General features: G+C 48.3%; 1 protein-coding gene across 1 annotated transcript in view; it reads left to right on the top strand.

Moving 5' to 3' along the window:
* Positions 1 to 24,847, top strand: part of CLCN1 (chloride voltage-gated channel 1) — a 1,282,884-nt gene that overhangs the window by 518,680 nt on the left and 739,357 nt on the right. Inside the window, exon 12 of the mRNA XM_069650302.1 lies at positions 17,637 to 17,786. Within this exon, the coding sequence (XP_069506403.1) occupies positions 17,637 to 17,786 (150 nt within the window). The remainder of the gene's footprint in view (positions 1 to 17,636; positions 17,787 to 24,847) is intronic.

Below are 24,847 nucleotides of genomic sequence, written 5' to 3'. Positions count from 1 at the left end.
GCAAAAAAAGGTCTGGTTTGAACAGCCGAATGGTCCGAATTGTTGTAGGCGAATTCTGCCACTGGTATTAGAAGCGACCAATCCTCCTGGACCTTAGTAGAGAAACAACAAAGGTATTGTTCAAGGGTTTGATTTACTCGTTCTGTTACTCCATTGGTTTGGGGATGATATCCTGAGGAGAGGGCTCGTTGGATTCCTAGTATCCTGCAGAGGTGCTTCCAAAATTGAGAGATATACTGTGGTCTTCTGTCCGATATGATCTTCGAAGGAAGTTCATGAAGTCGGAAGATGTGTTCCAGGAAGATTCCAGCAAGTTCTGATGAGGATGGTAACTTATACAGAGGTGTAAAATGAGCCATATGAGTGAACAAGTCAATAGTGACTATGATAGTGGTGTACCCTCTAAATGGCGGTAATTCTACAATAAAGTCTGTAGCAATGACTTCCCAAGGTCTCCTTGGAGTAGGCTGTAATAAGAGTCCTGCTGGTTTCTGGTTGTCATGTTTGTTTTGATTACAGACGGAACAAGATTGAACGTACAGTTGAACGTCAGCCTTCATTCTGGGCCACCAGAATTGTCTTTGTATTAGACGGAGGGTATTGGAAATGCCACGATGACCGGAGTGAAGGGTATCATGGCAGAGGTTTATAATCTTTTGTTGTAGTTTCTGTGTGGGACATACAAAATTCTGAGCCCAAGAACAAGGAACCCACTGTCCAATTGATGTACGGATTGTGTTTTTGAAGCCAGGGCATTCCCAATACCATTGGGTAATGGGCCGACTTGATGATGTCAAATTTTATCCTTTCTCGATGGTGGTTTATGGCAAGTTCGACGTCCTTGGTGTTACGCTCACCTGGCTCCCACAGAGGCGTCGATCGGAACTGGACAGCTGCAGTCTCCACCAATGTGACGCGTAGGACCGAGATGACGGACTGGACTGGCCCACCTAGCTTCGTTTGCTTGGCCCATAGGAATATTCTTCTGCAAATGGAGAAAGGGAATTTACCACCCGTGGAGTTGAGCGTAAATCCCCCTACCCCCGCTGTTCTCCCCACAGATCACCTTTGATGTCCCCTCTTATAGTCTCACCTAATGGTTTGAAAAGATGAGCTCTCCATCCTGCATTGAGCGCAGGGGCGCGTTGATAACCAGTTGCTTCACTGGCTCGAAGGAATTGGTGAGTTCCAGAACAATATTGACTCCGAGATTCCTGGCAGACGCTGTAAGTGTAAAGTTCGTAAGAGTTCAAATGCCTGACTTTCACTCTTGCACGATTCCTTGCAGGTTGCAGCTTGACCCTAATGAAGAGTTCCTCATGGCAACTGGTAGTATTCTGGTAAGGATTTGTATTTTCCAACACAGTTCGATAAAATAATGTCAATATGTAACCTGTTGCTTTCTCCTTTATTCAGGCGCTGAGAGAAAGTATGAAGTCTTGGGGAATAATACCTCCTGCGGTAAAATCAGGTAAGTCTATTGTGGTGAGGAGGGTTCCCCTTGTTAGTCCCTTTGTTTCACCTTGCTGTCCTTTTGTTTCCCCCTAGGGGCCGGGGTGCGGCGAAGATGCAGTGGAAGCTGCGCCGACCCGTGAAGAGGAATAGTACCCCCGGTGGTAAAATCAGGTAAGTCTATGGGGGGGTAACTAATATTCCTCTGTGTTTTCCCTTGGTTCACCTTGCTGTTCTTGTCTTCTCCTTAGGTGCCGGAGTGCAGCGGGAACATGCAGGAGGATGCGGTAGAATGTGAAGATGCTGCGAAGGCCGGTGAGTTCAGTGCGGCGCTGCAGCAGGTGAGGCGACGTGCATAAAATAACTTCTTTCTTCCAGCTCGAAGGCGCGCTGGATCGGGAATTCAGGTAAGGATTAAAGGTATTGCTCTTGTTCTAACCTTTTCTCCTTCTTTCTCCCTTTTTCTAGGAGCTCCAAACTCGAGGCGGGCGTGGCAGAAGGCTGGAGGCAGACTTGCAGGCACGGTGAGCGTTACGCTGCTGCATGCAGAATAACGCGAAGTGTGTGCTGCTCTTCGGGCGTGGTTTAAATAGCCTCCAAAGTAGTCCCAGGTAAGTATTCCTCCCCAGCCCCGCCCGAATAAAAAATAGTCCCTAAGTAAAGTAGTCCCTTCCAAGCCTCTTTTGGCTTGGAGCTCTTGCAGCATGGTCTGCATCAGGTAAGTTTGCAGCATGGTCTGCATCAGGTAAGTTTTAATCTATGAGCCTGGCGCCTATGGCGCCAGGAATGACTCTCCATATGAGCCTGGCACCATAGGCACCAGGACTGGACCCAAATAGCCCCTAGCAGGGGTTTTTGGGCTTGCTTAGGATAACTTGATGCCTGCTTCCGGGGTTGCTGGATGCGGTCTGAGTCCCCGGGGGTAGGCATCATGACACTTGGTCTGAAGGGTTATGGGTCCTGAAGAAAGGGGCCTTCCATCAATTGCTTCTACAGGTTGCATAATAGTCCGGGATTCGTAAGGAATATGGTGTTTAAGAACCCATTCTTGGTCTATGAAAATCCCCATAGCTCCACAGTCCACCAGTGCCAGGATGGGATACGTTTCCTTCTTGGATGGCGATAAAAAGGCCTGTAAGATCACCAAAGAATTTTGTCCAGGAGAGTTCAAGGATGGAATTGATGTGGAGCAGACATCTCTCTCCCGAACCTGTGCTCCATCTAGGATCGGGAGCTAGCGTTTCCCGAGCGCCGTGGAGGGGCTATTGGGCACTCTCTTACTAAATGTTTGTCTGATGCACAATACATACACAACCTGGTATGGATCCTACGCATTCTTTCTTGGGCGGATATGGGTCCACGGAATGCCCCTAGCTGCATAGGTTCAGGCTCGTTACTCGAAGTGGAAATACCTTCAGGACTCGAGGTTATTCCAATGGGGCTCTTCTGGAGTGGTAGTTTGTTTTTCTTTTTCTCTGCCTTTCTCTCCTGAATACGATGGTCAATCTGCAGAGCAAGATCCATCAGGGCCTGATAAGAACTTGGGCGTGCCACTCTGGCTAGTTCATCCTTGATGTCTTCGTTTGGCCCCCTTCAAAATAGGGTAAAACAAGCCTCAGATGACCAATCGGCTTCTTAAGCCAACTGTTTGAAGCGTGTGACGTACGTGAGCATATCCTGGGAACCTTGATGAAAGCCGAGTAGACGTTCCTGGGCACTGTAGACCTGCTCTGGGCGGTCAAACATGGTCTTAAGGGTCTGTATCAAGCCATCGTAATCATCCAGGAGAGAATTCCCAGAGTTAACCAGTGGGATGACTCAGGTCAAGGCATTGCTGGAAAGATGCAAATAATAAAGCACACCTTAGCACTGGGCGTAGAAAAATAATAAGGCTTGAAAGTAAATTGGACCAAACATGAGTCAAGCAATCCACGAAGGCTCTTTGCGGAACCATCATATTTATCAACAACGCCGCCCAGGATTACACTCTTTTTCGTAGAAGATTCACGGGACAATACCAATTGCTTTAAGGCGGTGTTCTCTGCCTTTAAATTTTGCACTTCGGTCATCAGCTCTTGCATGCCACGCATAAGGTCCTGGATGGCCGCTTCCATGTCTGTGTCGAATTCAATCAGGTGGCATCTCAATCTGTCACAGGTTTCCTTTTTTCTCACCTGTTTTTGCTGCTTTGCGGGATCCTTCGCCGGGGTTTTCTTCCGTGCTGTTCGGGTCTTGTATAAGCCCGCTCGTCCGTCGTCGGATTCCAGGATTCGTTCAGCTTCTTCATCCGGGACCACGGAACTCCAGGAAGACCAGGAAGGAAGGCTGCACACGAGAGCGGTCTGTGCGGAACGCGGATGGAATACAGGTAAAAGGGGGAGGAAGGAAAAGGAGAAGGAATGGGTCCGGGAATTCGAGTAGCAACTCAGTTCCAGGAGCACGAACTGCGATGCACGTCTAGCCTCAACTAACGATAGCGTTGAGACGCGCGGAGCCGCGGGGGCGTGGTTCCTTTATGGAACGTGCTGCATGGACGTAAAGGTCGATAGACCGCGTTCTGTGAGTTCGGTCATGTTGGGTGTACTACAGCGAGTAACCCCTGACGTGCCAAGGACCTGGAGGACCAAAAGGGGCGTGATCGATGGATCATGACAAATTCTTCTGGTGGCCTCAGTTACGTAAAAGTGGTCACCCGGTAACACGAGTGTCTGGAGGGCATTGAGAGAGTCATGCATTTTCTGTTATTCTGCAGCGGGTCGGTCACTTTGAGAAAAATGTATTTGATCCCACTATGGAGAACTACTGGGTGAAGCAGTTAGTGGTATCAGATTTTAGGGTCAGTGTCTGGATATTCATGTTGTTTATTTATTTTTGTTGCTTGTATAGCATGCCAAGTCCAAGGGCATCATTGTTAGAGCAACTGTTCATTATATTCACAGAGCATGGATGCTCAGAGCCAAGTCTCAAGCCCAACGATCGGGTATTATTCAAGATAATTATAGTCAGGAAAGTGAGATTATGAGCTGTTGACTCTCCTCTACTCGTTTTATTTATTGGTATAATTATTGACTTAATCAGATTAAGTTCACGTACGTTGCTGCACACTTTTATCTCTGCTTTTAGATTTAATGTACTGTATTTTATTGATATATTAACTGTGTTAGGGCAGCTGTATCAAAGTCAATTTATTCCTTCTTATTGAATTTATCATCTTATTCCATATTCTTGTTTTATCCACATGTACTTTTATGGTTGACCGACTGCAATACAGTTGATGATGATGTTGATGTTGATGATGATGTTGAGGATGATGTTGAGGATGATGCTGATGATGTTGATGTTGATGATGTTGATGATGATGATGATGGTGATGATGATGTTGATGATGGTGATGATGATGATGATGTTGATGATGTTGAAGAGGATGATGTTGATGATGGTGATGATGTTGAGGATGCTGTTGATGATGGTGATGATGATGATGTTGAGGATGTTGTTGATGATGATGATGTTGAAGATGGTGATGATGATGTTGATGATGGTGATGATGATCCAGGATTGGTGTGCCGCCAATGACCTCTGCCTTAATGCCAGTAAAACTGAGATTCTACTCATCGGCACACTCACTCCCCCCTTCCCTGCAGCTCTCTGGCCAGCCTCTCTTGGCCTTCCTCCCACTCCCACCTGCAAGGCAAAAAACCTTGGGGTCACCTTCAACTCTGCACTCTCCTCCCCTCACATCTCTGACGTCTCTAAGAGGTCACACTACCAGCTGCACCTCCTTAGAGGTATTCTTCCTTTCCTATCCTTCCCCCAGAAGCTCACCATCTCCAGAGCCCTGATTCTCTCTAGGCTGGACTACTGTAACAGCCTCTATCTAAATCTTCCTGCCTCCACTCTCCGCCCTCTGCAACTTATCCAGAACAGGATTGCAAGACTTGTCCTTGGCCTCAAGCCCAGGCATCTTATCTCTCCAGGACTGAAATCTCTGCACTGGCTCCCAGTGGCTGTGAGGATTACATTCTAAACCCTCTGCATTGTACACAAGGCCTTCTGGGGTCTGGAGCCGAAATACCTTCAACTCTCTCTTCCTAAATACCTTCCTTCTCAAGCTCTTCACTCATCTGCCTCCAACTCCCTCAGGGTCAGTCGCTTCTCCAAGCAACGAGTTGGTGGCAGATCACTCTCTTCGGCACGGGCCTCTCTCTGGAACAGCCTTCCTGTCTCTCTGAAACTCGAGGAGAACCACTTCCGGTTCTGGAAACACCTCAAAACCTTCCTCTTTGCTTCTGCTTTCTCTCCTCCCCTCCCTTGCTGAAATCCTGCACTGCACTGGTTACCTGGCCACCCTTCTGATCTATGGCCCAGTGTTAGGCAGAAACCTCTGCAATTCCCTTAGGGACCACTGCAAAAGGCTTAAGACTACAGGTGTTGGCAGTAAACCCAATTGGTAGCAGTCTGTACCACCCAGATTTACCTGGTAGCTGTGGCTGAGCAGCCAGACTTCTCTCAAGAAGAGTTAGACAGTATATAGAGTATACAAGATAGGTACCAAAATACAGTAGCACAAGCAAACACTGATCAGAGCTTTGGTATCAAGTATATAATTATTTATTTAAAGACACACTTAGAAACACTCTAGCACTATTATTATAAGTAAGTTCAAAAACACAGTCACTATTATTATATATACATCCCTTATTCCTTATTCGACAAGTCTTAGTTAACACCACTTATTTCCAGACAGAGGTGAGTGCTTAACTACAGATGGCACTCCAATAAGTTTAAGAAAAAGGGAGGGAAAAGGCAGAAATTAGGAACAGCACACAACACAATCCTTTAGAAGCACTTAGCAAGGCAGGAAAGTCAAAGTCTACTTGTGAGCAAAATGTTCAGAGGCCAGGCTCCCTCTTGGAGAGAGTAGAACACCAATGCGCCCAAGATCACACAGTTTAAAGGGCTTGGAAAGTCTTGCAGAGAGTTCAGAAAGGAATTAGTTCAGTTTAGAAAAGTTCAGTTAGCCAGCCTAGGGCAAACCCAAGTGATAAGTTGAGGCTTTAAGAGTCACCCCACACAGACCGTTGCGAGGGAGGCCAGGGGGACACAGTACCTTTAAAGTGTAGAGGATCCTCCAGCGGGGGCAGTTGTTCCTGGCAGCGGGTGCAAGTCACGGCGTCGTCCAGAGGAAGAGATGGTCTCGACGTGGAGGAAAGCTGATGGTCGTTGCACTGCCAGGGAAGAAACCAGCCGTGGCGTTTCCGGGTTACAAGGTACCACCCTTTTCTTCGCGGTAGTGGTAAACCGTAGTATTCCGGTTGCCGGGGTGCTTGGCACAGGCAAGGCAGCCATGAGATGATCCGGGAAGGCGAAAAGGCGGGCAAACTGGTTATTCCCACCAGTCAAAGGAAGAAGACTCTTCGGGATGAAGATCGCCTCTGTTGTTGGAAGAAGTGGTGAGTCGGTTCAGCAGGGCTCCACCAGTGGTGTCGTCATAGCAGGTCGGCTCAGCTTCTCCCTCATCGGATTCTTTGGTCCTGTGGCGACGTCTGAAGTCCCAGTCCCCAAAGCCCTGCTTTTATGCAGAAAACCCCCATTCATCAGTCCTAGCTGTCACTCAAACATGCTAAGTGGTGAGCCGGGCGGCTCACCACTGGGCCAATCACACAAGAGTGCGACTTGAGTTGCCGAGGCAACTCAGTCCAGGGGCCTAAACCCCCTCCCGTGGTACCCAGACAGAGTGGCACCACTATTGGAGGCTTCTGTGAAGAAGCCCGCCAAAAAGTGAAACAAAGAGCTCGACTTGGGTTGGAGTCACAGAAGCGAACACAAACGCCATTTTGGAACCGAGTTCTGGCAAAAAATACCAACCGGTGAATTAATATTAAATAAATAAACCGGCAGTATGTTTGAGGCTATGTTAAAAAGTATTAGCCTCGAACAATGGGAAAATCCCATAGGGATATATTCGCTGTCAAATATAAAAAGTAGTATCCACTGCCACCAGCCAGAACTCGGTCAGGGGGGACTGGACTGTGCCCCCTCGAACAACAGTTCCTGGGGCAATTGAATTGCCCCTACCAGTACCTCCACAATATGATGGTTTGTACTGGTTCTGTTCACAATTTAGGACTAGTAAAGCCAATGAGGACTTTACTTGCCCTGGGAGACAGTAGTCAGTCCCAGGGTACCTAGTCTATGTTTGGGGGTCACTATGACACCCCTGTGTTACGGCACAGAGGGTGCTGTGTAAAACACATACCAAAAACACATGAAGCTCTATGGAGTAGAAGACCCCATAACCCATAAAACACATTACAAAGTCAAAGGATATCTCAAATCATGTCTAAGAGTGGGAGAAAAAGAGTCTCACTCTTAGCAGGAGAAAAGAAAATAAACCCCAAAAATCCAGCAAAGCTGCTGGGGGACTCTCTAGGTTTGGGAAATTAGCCTTAAAAGAGAATTCTCCCTAACACTCGCCCCCCCCCCCCCAGACTAAGGGACAGGAGGATTTAATCCACTCCTGGATGAATCTCATACCTCTAGTCGATGACATACATCCTAGAGAGAGCATCAGCATTTTGGTGGTGACACCCTGACCTGTGCTCAATGGTGAAATCAAACCCTTGCAGGCAGATTGACCATCTCAGTAGCTTTGGGTTTTCCCCCTTCATTTGCATTAACCATCTCAAGGGTTGGTGGTCAGTCTGAATGACAAAAGTAGAACCATACAAGTATGGCCTAAACTTCTTCAGTGCCCACACAATAGCAAAACATTCTCTTTCAATTGTTGCCCACCTTGTCTCAGGATCCTTCAGCTTTCTGCTGATGAAGCAAATGGGTTGCTCCCTACCTTTCTCATCCAGTTGGCTAAGGACTGCACCTATACCTACATTAGAAGCATCTGTCTGCACAATGAAAGTTTGGTGATAGTCAGGAGCTCTCAATACTGGTGCTTGGTATAGAGCTTTCTTCAGGTTTTCAAAGGCCTGATTGCACTCCTCATTCCATTTGACCTTCTTAGGGAATTTTGGAGAGGAGATTACATTCAGTGGAGAAGCTATGGTCCCATAGTTCTCTATGAAATTCCTGTAATACCCAGTGAGGCCTAGGAATGCTCTCGCCTGGGTTTGAGTAGTAGTGTTGTCCAATTTTGCACAGCTTCAATCTTACTGAGCAAAGGCCTTATTTCTCCACCTCCTACCTCATGCCCAAGGTAGACCACCTTACTCTGACCAATCTGGCATTTACTTGCCTTTATGCTCGGATTGGCTTGTCCAAGAGCCTGCAAAACATGTCCTAGGTGGTTAACATGCTCTTCCCAGGATTGGCTGAATACTGCAATGTCATCCAAGTATGCCATGCAGAAGTCCTCCATCCCAGCCAGAACCTGATTTACCATCCTTTGGAATGTTGCAGGTGCATTTTTCAATCCAAAAGGCATAACCTTAAATTGGTATAAGCCAACTGGGGTAGAAAATGCAGTTTTCTCCTTGGCATGGTCTGTCAGGGCTATTTGCCAATAGCCTGATGTCAGGTCAAATGTGCTGAGGAACATGGCTGAACCAAGTCTATCCACCAACTCATCTGTCCTTGACAAAGGGTGGGCATCAGTCTTGGTGACTGCATTAAGAGCTCGATAGTTCACACAGAATCTCAATTCTTTGGATCCTGCCTTTGGTTCTAACATGACTGGGCTAGACCAGGGACTAGTAGAAGGCTCTTACCCCGAGATCAAGCATCTTCTTGACCTCCCCTTTGATGTGGGTCCTTACATTTTCTGACATTCTATATCCTCTGCTTTTGACTGGCAGACAGTCACCAGTGAGTATATCATGCTGCCCCCAAGGGGTCAAGCCTGGTGAAAGTGAGAACAGAGAGGCAAACTGGTTTAACATAGCTTTGCACTCTTCTTGTTGCTCAGATGTCAGATTTGAAGAGAGATTTACTCCTTCAATCTTTTCGTCCAAGGGTAAGCCTCTGAGGAGATCAGGGATGGTTCACTCTCTTCTTCCTCTTCCGTTGAAGCTAGAAGAAAGGCTCCTACTTCAGGCCTGGAGACATACGCCTTTAGTCTGTTGGTGTGGAAGACTCTGGGAGCCTCCTTGGGATTACCCAAGACCACCAGAGAGTTCACCTCTCCAAGTTTACCCACAACCTTGAAGGGTCCCATCCATTTATCTTGCAAGGCCCTCTGCCTTGTTGGGATCATAACTAGAACTAGCTGGTCTTGAGTGAACTCAACCATGTTAGCCTTTTGGTTATGCTAATGCTTGACCAAAGCTTGTCCAGCTTTCAGGTTATCACTAGCTTCTGCCATCATCTGTGACATTCTCCTCCGGAGACCTATCACTTAGTCAGTCACTCTGACTGGCTTGGGGGAAGGAGCACTCTCCAACCCCTTCTTAATCAGGGCCAATGGACCTCTGACTGGATGGCCATAAAGAGGTTCAAATGGAGAATAACCTACTCCCTCCTGAGGGACTTCTCTATAAGCAAAGAGAAGGCATGGCAGTAGAAGATCCCACTTTCTTTTAAGGGGGTCTTCTAAAGCACCTATCATGCTCTTCATGGTTCTGTTGAACCTTTCTACCAATCCGTTTGTCTGTGGGTGGTAGGTGGTAGAGAACTTGTAAGTAACTCCACAGGTTTTCCACATGGCTTTCATGTAGTGGGACATCAAATTTGACCCCCTGTCAGAGATTACTTCCTTAGGAAACCCAACCCTGGTAAAAATACCAAGAAGGGCCTTAGCCAGAGCCTGAGCTGTAACAGTCCTCATAGGAATTGCCTCAGGGTAACTAGTAGCATGGTCTACTACAACAAGGATCTACCTGTTGCCTGAGGAGGTTGGGGGATCAAGGGGACCAACAATGTCAATCCCTACCCTCTCAAATGGGACTCCCACAACTGGGAGAGGCACTAAAGGTGCCACATTCTTGGAACCAACCTTACCAGGGGTTTGGCAGGTGTGGCAGCACTCGCAAAACCTATCTACCTCAGCCCCCATTTTTGGCCAATAAAAGTAGAGTGAGAGCCTTTCCTTGGTCTTCTTGAAACTCAAGTGACCAGTCAAAGGAATCTCGTGGGCCAGTTCCAAGAACTGTTGTCTGTTTTCTTGAGGTACTACAAGCCGCTTGTAGTCTCCAGGTGCAGACTCAATTGGTTCACTGTAGAAGAGGCCATCTTCCCAGTGTAACCTGTACTTCCCAGGCTCTTGCCCATCAGCCTGAGAAGCTGCCTGTTGGCGAAGACCTTCCAGAGTTGGACATTCCATTCTCTCTGTCCCTTACTGAAGTCTGCCCTGTTGGGACCACCTTCTGCCAGTAAAGACTGCAGCTCAGGATGGTCAACAGGATCCAGATCTCCAATGAGTTCTTGGCTTTCCACTAGCTCTTCTTCAGAGTCTAGCTCAACCATACAGGGTTGTACCTCCCTCTCAGCCTCAGCTGGAGGTGGAGGTAAAGGTGTAACTTTGGACAACCTCGGGGAAGTCCTTGTTGGAAGCACTGGAGTGCTTGCTGCTGGCTGTTTCCTAGAAGTCTTGAGTTTCCCCTTTGCTTCTTGTTGTTCCTAGATAGCAAGTTGTAACTCCAGTGGAGTAGGAGTGATCTCTTTCTTCATCATCTCCTTGGGAGTACCTCTCATGGTTCTCTCCCTTGCAGGTCTGGTGAGCTCCTGTAACCTTTTACTAGGAGGGCTGGGGGTATGTGACACTACTCCAAGAGTCTTCAGGTCATTACCCAACAGAACCCTTCCTGGTACCTCACTTTGTATGCTGACAGGTATCTTTACAGTCATGTCAATACACTGGATGAGAACTGGTAATTGGGGAAGCATCTGCACAGGCCCACCAGCTAACTTGGTGAGGCGTTTGGGTGCCTTAGCAACATCCTCAGCCTGAAAAAAAGATTTATCCACCACAGTTATGCTGGCCCCAGTGTCCCTAATGGCAGGAGTCTCCTGACCATTCACCTGGACACTGTCCTTATAACACTCTTCAGTATTATCTGGGATAGATTTATAGACATCTAAATTCTGTTGTTCCCACAGACCCAGAGACACTAAAGAAACACTGGCTGAGACTCCAATGGGTTCATCAGCCAGTAGTAGAAAGTTTCCACTTGCCATTTGTGCTTCCTCCTCTGGAGCGAAGGCTAAGGAGACAAGTTGGACCCCTGAAGGTTTACCCTTACATCTGGGATCTCCTTTCACATGGTCAGGCGAGCTACAAACATAGCATTTACCAAATGCTTTCTGGAATGGTGGCTTGCTCTGACCTCCTTCTGGTTTACCACCAGAAGGTACACTACTCTGATTTGGTTTCCCTTGTGGCTTACCCTTATTGTTTTGTTGGAGTCCTTTTTTGGCTGTTTCCCCTCATCCTTTTTCTGAGTTACCCCAGAGTCCTTGTGAGTAGCCCTGTTGGCAACCCACAAGTCAGCAGCCTTAGCTAGTCTTCTGGAATCTAATTCCTTTGAATCAGCCAAGTGCTGTCTGAGCTCAGGAGAGCAGGCATCATAAATTGACTCCAACATCACAAGATTCTTCATTCCCTCATAAGCGTTCACCTTGTAACCCTTAATCCATCCCTCTAAGCTCTTCAAACTTTCACTCACCCAGGTAGCCCAAGGGGTACCATCATGCTTTTTGCGGGTCCTAAACCTTTTAAGGGACTGGGAAGGGGTCTTCCCAAATCTAGCTATTAAAGCTAGCTTCACACATTCATAATCCTTCCTATCCTCCTCCCCCAACTCCGTTACCACATCAGTCGCAACAGGGGGGAGCCTAGAGAACAACCAGGAAAGTAACTCATTTCCTGTAATGTCCTGGAGCCCATGATTATACTCAAACAGACTCAACCAATCCAACACATCCAATTTAGGCTCATACATACCCACCAACTCCTTAGGCATCCATGGTCTTTTGGGACTGGAACTCCTAGAGGATTCGGAGATAGAAGCACTTTCCACAGACATTTTTTTTCATTTCTAGCTCATGGTTGAGCTCCATTTCTCTGAGCCTTAGTTCTTGGTGCCGTTGTTCTGTTTGAGCACTAATTCTTTTGAATTCTAATTCAAGCTTCATTATTTCTAGTTCCATATATTGGGTATTAAGTGTGGGACCTGGTAAAGGTCCAGTAGGTACAGCTGGCAGGGCAGGTAGAGGCCCAGGGGAGACAACTATATCATCTTCACCCTCCTCTTCTGCTTCTGACTCAAAGTTATCAATACTAGCATTCATATCAATATCATTACTGTTATCTACAGTTGCTGGAGTGGTAGGTTCCTCTGAACCACCATTCAGACTTTGGTTAGCTAACAACCTTTCTATTAGCTCCATTTTCTTGCCTTTAGTCAGGAGATTCTTATGCTTACAGAGAACTCTTAAACAATCAGCAGTTTTTGTAGCAAGGGACTCTTGACTATAACTTTCCATAGTTGACAGGTTTAGAAAATAACCTTTTTAGTGCTAAGCTTTGTGGTTAGTTGCACTAAGGTATCTATAAGCACACTAAAATGTATACTCAATACAAATCCCACCGCTGTACACCACTGTTAGGCAGAAACCTGTGCAGTCCCCTTAGGGACCACTGCAAAAGGCTTAAGACTACAGGTGTTGGCAGTAAACCCAATTGGTAGCAGTCTGTACCACCCAGATTTACCGGGTAGCTGTGGCTGAGCAGCCAGACCTCTCTCAAGAAGAGTTCGACAGTATATAGAGTATACAAGATAGGTACCAAAATACAGTAGCACAAGCAAACACTAACCGGAGCTTTGGTATCAAGTATATAATTATTTATTTAAAGACACACTTGGAAACACTCTAGCACTATTATTATAAGTAAGTTCAAAAACACAGTCACTATTATTATATATACATCCCTTATTCCTAATTGGACATGTCTTAGTTATCATCACTTATTTCCAGACAGAGGTGAGCGCTTAACTACAGATGGCACTCGAATAAGTTTAAGAAAAAGGGAGGGAAAAGGCAGAAATTAGGAACAGTACACAACACAATCCTTTAGAAGCACTTAGCAAGGCAGGGAAGTCAAAGTCTACTTGTGAGCAAAAAGTTCAGAGGCCAGGCTCCCTTTTGGAGAGAGTAGAACACCAATGTGCCCAAGATCACACAGTTTAAAAGGCTTGGAAAGTCTTGCAGAGAGTTCAGAAAGGAATTAGTTCAGTTTAGAAAAGTTCAGTTATCCAGCCTAGGGCCAACCCAAGTGGTAAATTGAGGCTTTAAGAGTCACCCCACACAGACCGTTGCGAGGGAGGCCAGGCGGACACAGTACCTTTAAAGTGGAGAGGATACTCCAGCGGGGGCAGTTGTTCCTGGCATCGGGTGCAAGTCACGGCGTCATCCAGAGGAAGAGATGGTCTCGACGTGGAGGAAAGCTGAAGGTCGTTGCACTGCCAGGGAAGAAACCAGCCGCGGAGTTCTCCGGTAAAAAGGTACTACCCTTTTATTCGCAGTAGTGGAAAAACATGGTATCCCAGTTGCCGGGGTGCTTGGCACAGACAAGGCGGCCACAAGATGATCCGGGAAGGTGAAAGGGCAGGCAAACTGGTTATCCCCACCAGTCAAAGGAAGAAGACTCTTCGGGATGAAGATCTCCTCTGTCGTTGGAAGAAGTGGTGAGTCGGTTCAGCAGGGCTCCACCAGTGGTGTCGTCATTGCAGGTCGGCTCAGCTTCTCCCTCTTCAGATTCTTTGGTCCTGTGGCTACGTCTGAAGTCCCAGTCCCCAAAGCCCTGATTTTATGCAGAAAACCCCCATTCATCAGTCCTAGCTGTCACTCAAACATGCTAAGTGTGAGCCGGGCGGCTCACCACTGGGCCAATCACACAAGAGTGCGACTTGAATTGCCGAGACAACTCAGTCCAGGATGTCTAAACCCCCTTCCACGCCCCCTGTGGTACCCAGACAGAGTGGCACCACTTTTGGAGGCTTCTGTGGAGAAGCCGGCCAAAAAGTGAAACAAAGGGCTCGACTTGGGTTGGAGTCACAGAAGCGAACACAAACGCCATTTTGGAACCGAGTTCTGGCAAAAAATACCAACCGGTGAATTAATATTAAATAAATAATCCAGCGGTATGTTTGAGGCTGTGTTAAAAAGTATTAGCCTCGAACAATGGGAAAATCCCATTGGAATATATTTGCGGTCGGATATAAAAAGTAGTATCCACTGCCACCAGCAAAAACTTGCTCAGGGGGGACTGGACAGTGCCCCCTCGAACAACAGACCCAGGGGCAATCGAATTGCCCCTACCAGTACGTCCACAATATGATGGTTTGTACTGGTTCTGTTCACAATTTAGGACTAGTAAAGCCAATAGTAACTTTACATGCCCTGGGAGACAGTAGTCAGTACCAGGGTACCGAGTCTATGTTTGGGGGTCACTATGACACCCCTGTGTTACGGCACGGAGGGTGCTGTGTAACACACATACCAATAACACATGAAGCCCTATGGAGTAAAAGACCCCATAGCCCATAAAACACATTACAAAGTCAAAGGATATCTCAAATCATGTCTAAGAGTGGGAGAAAAAGAGTCTCACTCTTAGCAGGAGAAAAAAAAATAAACCCCAAAAATCCAGCAAAGCTGCTGGGGGACTCTCTAGGTTTGGGAAATTAGCCTTAACAGAGAATTCTCCCTAACACCCAGGCCCTGTCAACTGCCCACCTGCACTGCCTCCCTGGCAACCTCTGCACTTGGGGACTGTTTTCTGTATCCCTTCAGTCCCCCTTCCAGCACTTTGTCTGCACTTCCTTGCACTTGCCTGTTTTATGTGTTTTATTTATCTTATTTATTCCACTTCCCATGTACTGCACTTTCCCCTCTCCCCTCCCCCGCGCACTTTTCCTTTCCCCCCTTCCCATGCACTTGTGCGATCTGAATGACTCCTGGCCTAGTAAGATCGTTGTCTGTCCTCCCTTTGTTCCCCCCCTTGCCTCGTCGCGCCTTGAAACACTTGTGTATAGGCGCGTTATAAATGCCATATCATATCTTATCATATCATATCATATCATATGATGTTGATGATGATGATGTGATTAATATGATGGAACGGATGGAACGGATAGAACCGATGGAATGGATAGAGATGGAGTGGGTGGAACGGATGAAGCACATGGAACAGATGGAGTCCATGGAATAGATAGCACAGATGGAGTGCATGGAACGGATGGAGTGCATGGAGCGGATGAAGTGCATGGAACTGGATATAGTGCATGGAACGGATGGAGTGGATGGAACGGATGGATTAGACTGAACGGACAGAACGGATGGTGTGCATGGAACCAAGGGAGTGCATGGAACCGATGGAGTGCATGGAGCGGATGGAGTGCATGGAACGGATGGAGTGCATGGAGCGGATGGAATGGATGGAGTGGATGGAGTGGATGGAACAGATGGAGTGGATGGAACGGATGAGCCGAGTGGAACTGATCAAGTGAGTAAAACAAATGGAACAAATCAAATGAATGAAAAGGTTGGAACAGACGGATCACACTAAACAGAAGGGAAGGATGAAATGGATCAACAGACTGGATGGTGTAGTTTATGTAGAAGAAGGATCGAATGATGGAATGAATGGAAAGATCAGTAAACTAAATGATGACCCAGATGAAATTCATGAACGGACAAAGCTGAATGAACAGACAGAGTGAATAAAACAGATAGAATAGATGGTACAGATCAGCGCTCGATCTCAAGCACCTTACTGAAGAACCACCATGTCACACCACGCTTACTCTCTCCTATACACCACCACTCAACTAGAACACAGCGATACTATAACACATTTGGTATAGTTGTTCTCATACTAACACCCGCCTCATACTCCTCATCATCCTAAGTAAACTCAGGGAGCTCAGCACACACTGCTAGCCTAAGCGTCTCCTCAGGCCCAACATAGCCAGAAATCAGTCTGGATATCAACCCACCAGAATGAACACATATTCCTGATCTCCCAACCACCTCACCTACCGCTAAGAAGCAGCTATTAGGCAAATGCCACACCAGCTGCACACATATCCTTATGACTCTCTCTTTCTTCTCTCTCTCTACTGACTTGAACTACGGTTCCCAAGGGCGTTCAACCTACCAGCGCCTTGAGATCATACCAATGATATATAAGGAGCTATATAAATGCAAAATAACATAACATGTTGATGAAGTTGATGTTGATGATGGTGATGATGATGTTGATGAAGTTTATGATGATGATGTTGATGATGGCGATGATGATGTTGATGATGATGTTGATGATGTTGATGATGATGTTGATGATGTTGATGAAGTTGATGGTGATGTTGATGTTGATGAAGTTGATGGTGATGTTGATGATGTTGATGTTGATGCTGTTGTTGATGATGATGATGTTGATGTTGATGATGATGTTGATGATGTTGATGAAGTTTATGATGATGATGTTGATGATGTTGATGATGTTGATGATGATGTTGATGATGATGTTGATGATGTTGATGATGATGATGATGATGGTGATGATGATGTTGATGAAGTTTATGATGATGATGTTGATGATGGCGATGATGATGTTGATGATGATGTTGATGATGATGATGATGATGTTGATGAAGTTGATGGTGATGTTGATGATGTTGATGTTGATGCTGTTGATGATGATGATGTTGATGTTGATGATGATGTTGATGATGTTGATGAAGTTTATGATGTTGATGATGATGTTGATGATGATGTTGATGATGTTGATGATGATGATGATGTTGATGTTGATGATGTTGATGATGATGTTGATGAAGTTGATGGTGATGTTAATGAAGTTGATGGTGATGTTGATGATGTTGATGCTGTTGTTGATGATGATGATGTTGATGTTGATGATGTTGATGATGATGTTGATGAAGTTGATGGTGATGTTGATGAAGTTGATGGTGATGTTGATGATGATGTTGATGCTGTTGTTGATGATGTTGATGCTGTTGATGTTGATGATGTTGATGTTGATGCTGTTGTTGATGATGATGATGTTGATGTTGATGATGATGTTGATGTTGATGCTGTTGTTGATTATGATGATGTTGATGTTGATGATGATGTTGATGATGTTGATGATGGCTACTCAGTTTACTGGGCCACTGCCATCAGCCGATGAAGCTAACCTTCTCTTTTCAATGGTCTCTCATCTGCAGTTGATGCCGCGCGAAAGCATAAGCTCCCTCTTTGATAACTACACTTGGACAAAGCCCATGGAGAGCACAGAAGGTTTGGGGAGATCGGCCGTCTGGATTCACCCCAAAGTCAGCGTCTTCGTCATTCTGAGCCTCTTCTTTATAATGAAGGTATGAATCCTGTCAAATGTGAACCCCAAGAGGCTATCACACTGCTTGAAAGCATATTCAACAGGAACATACCTAATGTGCTATGCACTCTCTGGACATCAGGAACACCAACACAACAAATGCAACAAGACACAGTAACACCAACAGCTCCAAAACAAAAAACACTGTCTGCACATCAGGGACACCAACACAACAAACACAACAAGACACAGTAACACCAACAGCTCCAAAACAAAAACCACTGTTTGCACATCAGGAACACCACACAACAAACTCAATAAGATGCAGTAACACCAACAGCTACAAAAGTTACACCTATTCCCAAGAAGCCAGGACTTAGAGCTAATGACCCAGCAAACATACAGCCAATAAGAAATACTCCTTTTTTGTTAAAAATACTGGATAGGTAGCCACCATACAATTAAACACTCAATTTGAATCAGCAGCCGTTTTTCATAATAAACAATCTGGTTTCTGCAGAAACTACAGTACAGTAAGTGCATTATTGGACCCGCAGACACAAATGCTAAGAAGTATAGATGAGGATACAAAGGGCATGCTGATTTTATTAGATCTCTTGGCGGCATTCGATCTCCTGGACCACGCCAGACTACTGGAAACTCTGACATTGGTAAATGCTCAAACCACACCGTAGAATGGGTCCACTATTTTCTGAGCGAAGGAACACCCAAGATATGTTGGGGTACGGCCTGCTGAGACCCAATTTCCATCAAACATGGAGTACCACAAGGGGCCTGTATTTACCCAGTCCTATTTAAAATTTACATAAGATTCTTATGTGACAAACTAGAAAGCATGGACTTTCATTTCACCAACTACGTCGACGGCTTCCAGCTTATCAGAGACCTTAGTGGTGACCAGGCTAAAGGATTCGATCATCCAGGAATGGATGATTGAAAACTGGATATGCCTTAATAGAGCTAAGACACTGCTCATGATCTTTGGAACCAGCCAGGCCAGGAGGAAATTAGATCAAGCTTAGCCAAAATGTACCTTAGACACCTGCACCATCAAGGTGGCTGAACAAGTCAAAACTCTGGGCACAATATTTGAGGCATCTCTTAATGCAGATGCGCATGTCGACTACGTGACTAAAAATGCACACTGCCACCTAAAAATCCTAAAACAGATAAACCCCTAAGTATCACGAACAACCTGTGAAATCCTGGTTCGAGTCATGAGCATTCCCTGGCTGGACTACTGCCACGCTTCACTACGCGGAGCAGGTAAAAAGAATATCCAAAACTACAGATTGTTCAAAGTGACGCCATCAGGATACTCCACAATGCCACTAGGAAGGAACACACCTCACTCCACAGGAAGGAGCTTCGCTGGCTGCCTGTGAAGAAACAACTTCAGCTCAAGACACTGGCTCTGGCCCACAGATGCCAATATGGAGAGGCTCCAGTCTGCTTAAAACAAACTCTAAGAAAATACTCCCCAAGTAGGACTCTGCGCTCAAGTGCCACCCTCCTTCTGGTTATGCCACATGCTAAAAGAGCTTGAGGAGAAGGTAGAACGTTCCTTACTGAAGCGGCAACTAACTAGAAGAAACTTGCTACGCCCTATATACTTGCCAGCAGAGGAAAGTTATATTACCTTCCGAAAACATCTAAACACAACTCTGTTCGAATAAATTAGTCCTTTTCAGTCGCCTAGTTTTTATGTTGTCAGTGTTGCGTCCTGATGCCTGCAGACTATGGGGCGGTAGAAATAAATAAAACATTTTTTTTTTTAAAGCACTGTTTGCGCATCAGGAACACCAACACAACAAACACAACAAGACTCAGTAACACCAACTGCCCCAAAACAAAAAGAACTGTTTGCATCAACAACAGGCCGAACTCAACAAGCCTTGACCGCAACAGCACACCCAAGTCAACATGAATAACCTGCATGTTATGTCCACTGATCTAATGAATGAAGCAGGCGGTGCCTCAGAATCGTGAGTGGCCACTGCTGCCACTCTGCAAGCATGACCCGCTGCAAGCATAACCCGCTACACGCATGACCTGCTGCAAGCATGACCAGCTGCAAGCGTGAACTGCTGCCGCTCTGCAAGCATGACCTGCTGCAAGCATAACCCGCTACACGCATGACCTGCTGCAAGCATGACCAGCTGCAAGCATAACCCGCTACACGCATGACCTGCTGCAAGCATGACCAGCTGCAAGCGTGAACTGCTGCCGCTCTGCAAGCATGACCTGCTGCAAGCGTGAACTGCTGCAAGCATGGCCTGCTACATACATGAACTGCTGAAGGCATGGCCTGCTGCAAGCATGACCTGCTTCAAGCATAACCCGCTACACGCATGACCTGCTGCAAGCATGGCCTGCTGCAAGTGTGAACTGCTGCAAGCATGATCTGCTGCAAGCGTGAACTGCTGCCACTCTGCAAGCATGACCTGCTGCAAGCATAACCCGCTACACGCATGACCTGTTGCAAGCATGACCTGCTGCAAGTGTGAACTGCTGCAAGCATGGCCTGCTACATACATGAACTGCTGAAGGCATGGCCTGCTGCAAGCATGACCTGCTTCAAGCATAACCCACTACACGCATGACCTGCTGCAAGCATGACCTGCTGCAAGCGTGAACTGCTGCCGCTCTGCAAGCATGGCCTGCTGCAAGTGTGAACTGCTGCAAGCATGATCTGCTGCAAGCATAACCCGCTACACGCATGACCTGCTGCAAGCATGACCAGCTGCAAGCGTGAACTGCTGCCACTCTGCAAGCATGACCTGCTGCAAGCATAACCCGCTACACGCATGACCTGTTGCAAGCATGACCTGCTGCAAGCATAACCCGCTACACGCATGACCTGTTGCAAGCATGACCTGCTGCAAGCGTGAACTGCTGCCGCTCTGCAAGCATGACCTGCTGCAAGCGTGAACTGCTGCAAGCATGGCCTGCTACATACATGAACTGCTGAAGGCATGGCCTGCTGCAAGCATGACCTGCTTCAAGCATAACCCACTACACGCATGACCTGCTGCAAGCATGACCTGCTGCAAGCGTGAACTGCTGCCGCTCTGCAAGCATGGCCTGCTGCAAGTGTGAACTGCTGCAAGCATGGTCTGCTGCAAGCATGACCTGCTACCTACATGAACTGCTGCAAGCATGGCCTGCTGCAAGCATGACCTGCTACCTACATGAACTGCTGCAAGCATGGCCTGCTGCAAGCATGACCTGCTAGACACATGAACTGCTGCAAGCATGGCCTGCTGCAAGCATGACCTGCTAGACACATGAACTGCTGCAAGCATGGCCTGCTGCAAGCATGACCTGCTAGACACATGAACTGCTGCAAGCATGGCCTGCTAGACACATGAACTGCTGCAAGCATGGCCTGCTGCAAGCATGGCCTGCTAGACACATGAACTGCTGCAAGCATGACCTGCTAGACACATGAACTGCTGCAAGCATGGCCTGCTAGACACATGAACTGCTGCAAGCATGGCCTGCTAGACACATGAACTGCTGCAAGCATGGCCTGCTGCAAGCATGACCTGCTAGACACATGAACTGCTGCAAGCATGGCCTGCTGCAAGCATGACCTGCTAGACACATGAACTGCTGCAAGCATGACCTGCTAGACACATGAACTGCTGCAAGCATGGCCTGCTAGACACATGAACTGCTGCAAGCATGGCCTGCTGCAAGCATGACCTGCTAGACACATGAACTGCTGCAAGCATGGCCTGCTAGACACATGAACTGCTGCAAGCATGACCTGCTAGACACATGAACTGCTGCAAGCATGACCTGCTAGACACATGAACTGCTGCAAGCATGGCCTGCTAGACACATGAACTGCTGCAAGCATGGCCTGCTGCAAGCATGACCTGCTAGACACATGAACTGCTGCAAGCATGACCTGCTAGACACATGAACTTCTGCAAGCATGGCCTGCTGCAAGCATGAACAACACTGAGAAACCACCTCCTAAAGTACCTCCTGCAAAGGACTAAAACACTCCAAACACATCGACCACTGTAAACAACCAACACAGGAGCACCAACGCACCATCTCAAAAAGCACGGATTGTATTTCAGAAACAACAACTTGCGCCAGACAGAGTAGTGTGATTTCTGAAGACGTAGAAGTGGGGTTTGCAGAGCCCCCCACATAGTCCTTATCATCGATGCGACAGCCCCTGGAGATCTGGCCTACAGGAATGCACATCTGCCCTTTTCCTTAAGACCTATCACTCAGCTGTACATGAGTGGCCCATTGCCAACCAGTGCTGCAGAATCCTGTGTGTCCCTTTGGACACTGGCAGAGAGATGCAGGGAGAACTGAAGAGCCAGGAGCGCAGCCAGAAAGCCATGCCACATAACATGCATCAACACGGGACGCCATATACCAGATGCCTCCATATAACACATAACAGCGTCCCCGTCACAGTGGGGTCCTCTCTTTTGCTCAGCCATATAGTCTGGACTCCAGGAATACCAGACTTCTTCCACTCAACCATGGCAGGGTGGGTCTGTGTTGGTGACGGGGTGGCCTCATTGTTTCAACCGGTGGAAGACGGCATGCCAGCAGTTGGGACAGTGCTGGATTCATTGTGTTTGCTGGTTTCAGGCATGTGGTAATTCTTCTAATTTCTTCCCAATAACCCTGCATTAGATGTGTCTACAGATTGCTACATCTGTGAGTCATGTCTGCGCTTTCTTCTCTCTTTCTGAATAGAGATGTGAAGCTCATTGAAAGAGAAGTGTGTGGAAGCGTGCACTGCTGCTGCCGGTGCTGTGTGTGGTGCTGTGTTTAAGCGTGCACTGCTGCTGCCGGTGCTGTGTGTGGTGCTGTGTGTGGAAGCATGCACTTCTGCTGCCGGTGCTGTGTGCGGTGCTGTGTGTGGAAGCGTGCACTGCTGCTGCCGGTGCTGTGTGTGGCGCTGTGTGTGGAAGCGTGCACTGCTGCTGCCGGTGCGTGTGGCGCTGTGTGTGGAAGTGTGCACTGCTTCTGCCGGTGCTGTGTGTGGCGCTGTGTGTGGAAGCGTGCACTGCTGCTGCCGGTGCGTGTGGCGCTGTGTGTGGAAGCGTGCACTGCTGCTGCCGGTGCTGTGTGTGGCGCTGTGTGTGGAAGCGTGCACTGCTGCTGCCGGTGTGTGTGGCGCTGTGTGTGGAAGCGTGCACTGCTGCTGCTGGTGCGTGTGGCGCTGTGTGTGGAAGCGTGCACTGCTGCTGCCGGTGCTGTGTGTGGCGCTGTGTGTGGAAGCATGCACTGCTGCTGCCGGTGCTGTGTGTGGTGCTGTGTGTGGAAGCGTGCACTGCTGCTGCCGGTGCTGTGTGTGGCGCTGTGTGTGGAAGCGTGCACTGCTGCTGCCGGTGCTGTGTGTGGCGCTGTGTGTGGAAGCGTGCACTGCTGCTGCCGGTGCTGTGTGTGGCGCTGTGTGTGGAAGCGTGCACTGCTGCTGACGGTGCTGTGTGTGGCGCTGTGTGTGGAAGCGTGCACTGCTGCTGCCGGTGCTGTGTGTGGCGCTGTGTGTGGAAGCGTGCACTGCTGCTGCCGGTGCTGTGTGTGGCACTGTGTGTGGAAGCGTGCACTGCTGCTGCCGGTGCGTGTGGCGCTGTGTGTGGAAGCGTGCACTGCTGCTGCCGGTGCTGTGTGTGGCGCTGTGTGTGGAAGCGTGCACTGCTGCTGCCGGTGCGTGTGGTGCTGTGTGTGGAAGTGTGCACTGCTTCTGCCGGTGCTGTGTGTGGTGCTGTGTGTGGAAGCGTGCACTGCTGCTGCCGGTGCTGTGTGTGGCGCTGTGTGTGGAAGCGTGCACTGCTGCTGCCGGTGCGTGTGGCGCTGTGTGTGGAAGCGTGCACTGCTGCTGCCGGTGCTGTGTGTGGCGCTGTGTGTGGAAGCGTGCACTGCTGCTGCCGGTGTGTGTGGCGCTGTGTGTGGAAGCGTGCACTGCTGCTGCCGGTGCGTGTGGCGCTGTGTGTGGAAGCGTGCACTGCTGCTGCCGGTGCTGTGTGTGGCGCTGTGTGTGGAAGCGTGCACTGCTGCTGCCGGTGCTGTGTGTGGCGCTGTGTGTGGAAGCGTGCACTGCTGCTGCCGGTGCGTGTGGCGCTGTGTGTGGAAGCGTGCACTGCTGCTGCCGGTGCTGTGTGTGGCGCTGTGTGTGGAAGCGTGCACTGCTGCTGCCGGTGTGTGTGGCGCTGTGTGTGGAAGCGTGCACTGCTGCTGCTGGTGCGTGTGGCGCTGTGTGTGGAAGCGTGCACTGCTGCTGCCGGTGCTGTGTGTGGCGCTGTGTGTGGAAGCGTGCACTGCTGCTGCCGGTGCTGTGTGTGGTGCTGTGTGTGGAAGCGTGCACTGCTGCTGCCGGTGCTGTGTGTGGCGCTGTGTGTGGAAGCGTGCACTGCTGCTGCCGGTGCTGTGTGTGGCGCTGTGTGTGGAAGCGTGCACTGCTGCTGCCGGTGCTGTGTGTGGTGCTGTGTGTGGAAGCGTGCACTGCTGCTGCCGGTGCTGTGTGTGGCGCTGTGTGTGGAAGCGTGCACTGCTGCTGCCGGTGCTGTGTGTGGCGCTGTGTGTGGAAGCGTGCACTGCTGCTGCCGGTGCTGTGTGTGGCGCTGTGTGTGGAAGCGTGCACTGCTGCTGCCGGTGCTGTGTGTGGCGCTGTGTGTGGAAGCGTGCACTGCTGCTGCCGGTGCTGTGTGTGGCGCTGTGTGTGGAAGCGTGCACTGCTGCTGCCGGTGCTGTCCCACCTTTGCGGATGATACACACAAGTGTTCATTTTTGACACGTATCGCACATATGCAGAGAATTCGGATTCTGTAGACAGAGAGCTTACCCTTTATTTATTTGTTTTTAATTTATTGTTATTGGTATTTCACAAAACAAAGGAAAAACACAGCAATTTAAGGCATCCATATACCCACATTAACTATCCCCCACATATCCCCTTCATTCATATAGGTTGCACGTCTGTCAGGCAGTCTCGGGTAGATTCAGCATTGCCGTACTCGGATTAGGTGGGGTGTATTCTCACACCAGTGTCATTCTGCGCCTGGTGGTAGTTTCCAGGGTGTCTACTTCCTGGGGTGT

This window comes from Ambystoma mexicanum, chromosome 3p, assembly GCF_040938575.1.
Source record: "Ambystoma mexicanum isolate Mex_15411 chromosome 3p, UKY_AmexF1_1, whole genome shotgun sequence".
In the NCBI taxonomy this organism is placed as follows: Eukaryota; Metazoa; Chordata; class Amphibia; order Caudata; family Ambystomatidae; genus Ambystoma; species Ambystoma mexicanum.
The sequence above is the reverse complement of the archived record's forward strand: the minus strand, read 5'-3'. Positions and strand labels throughout refer to the sequence as shown.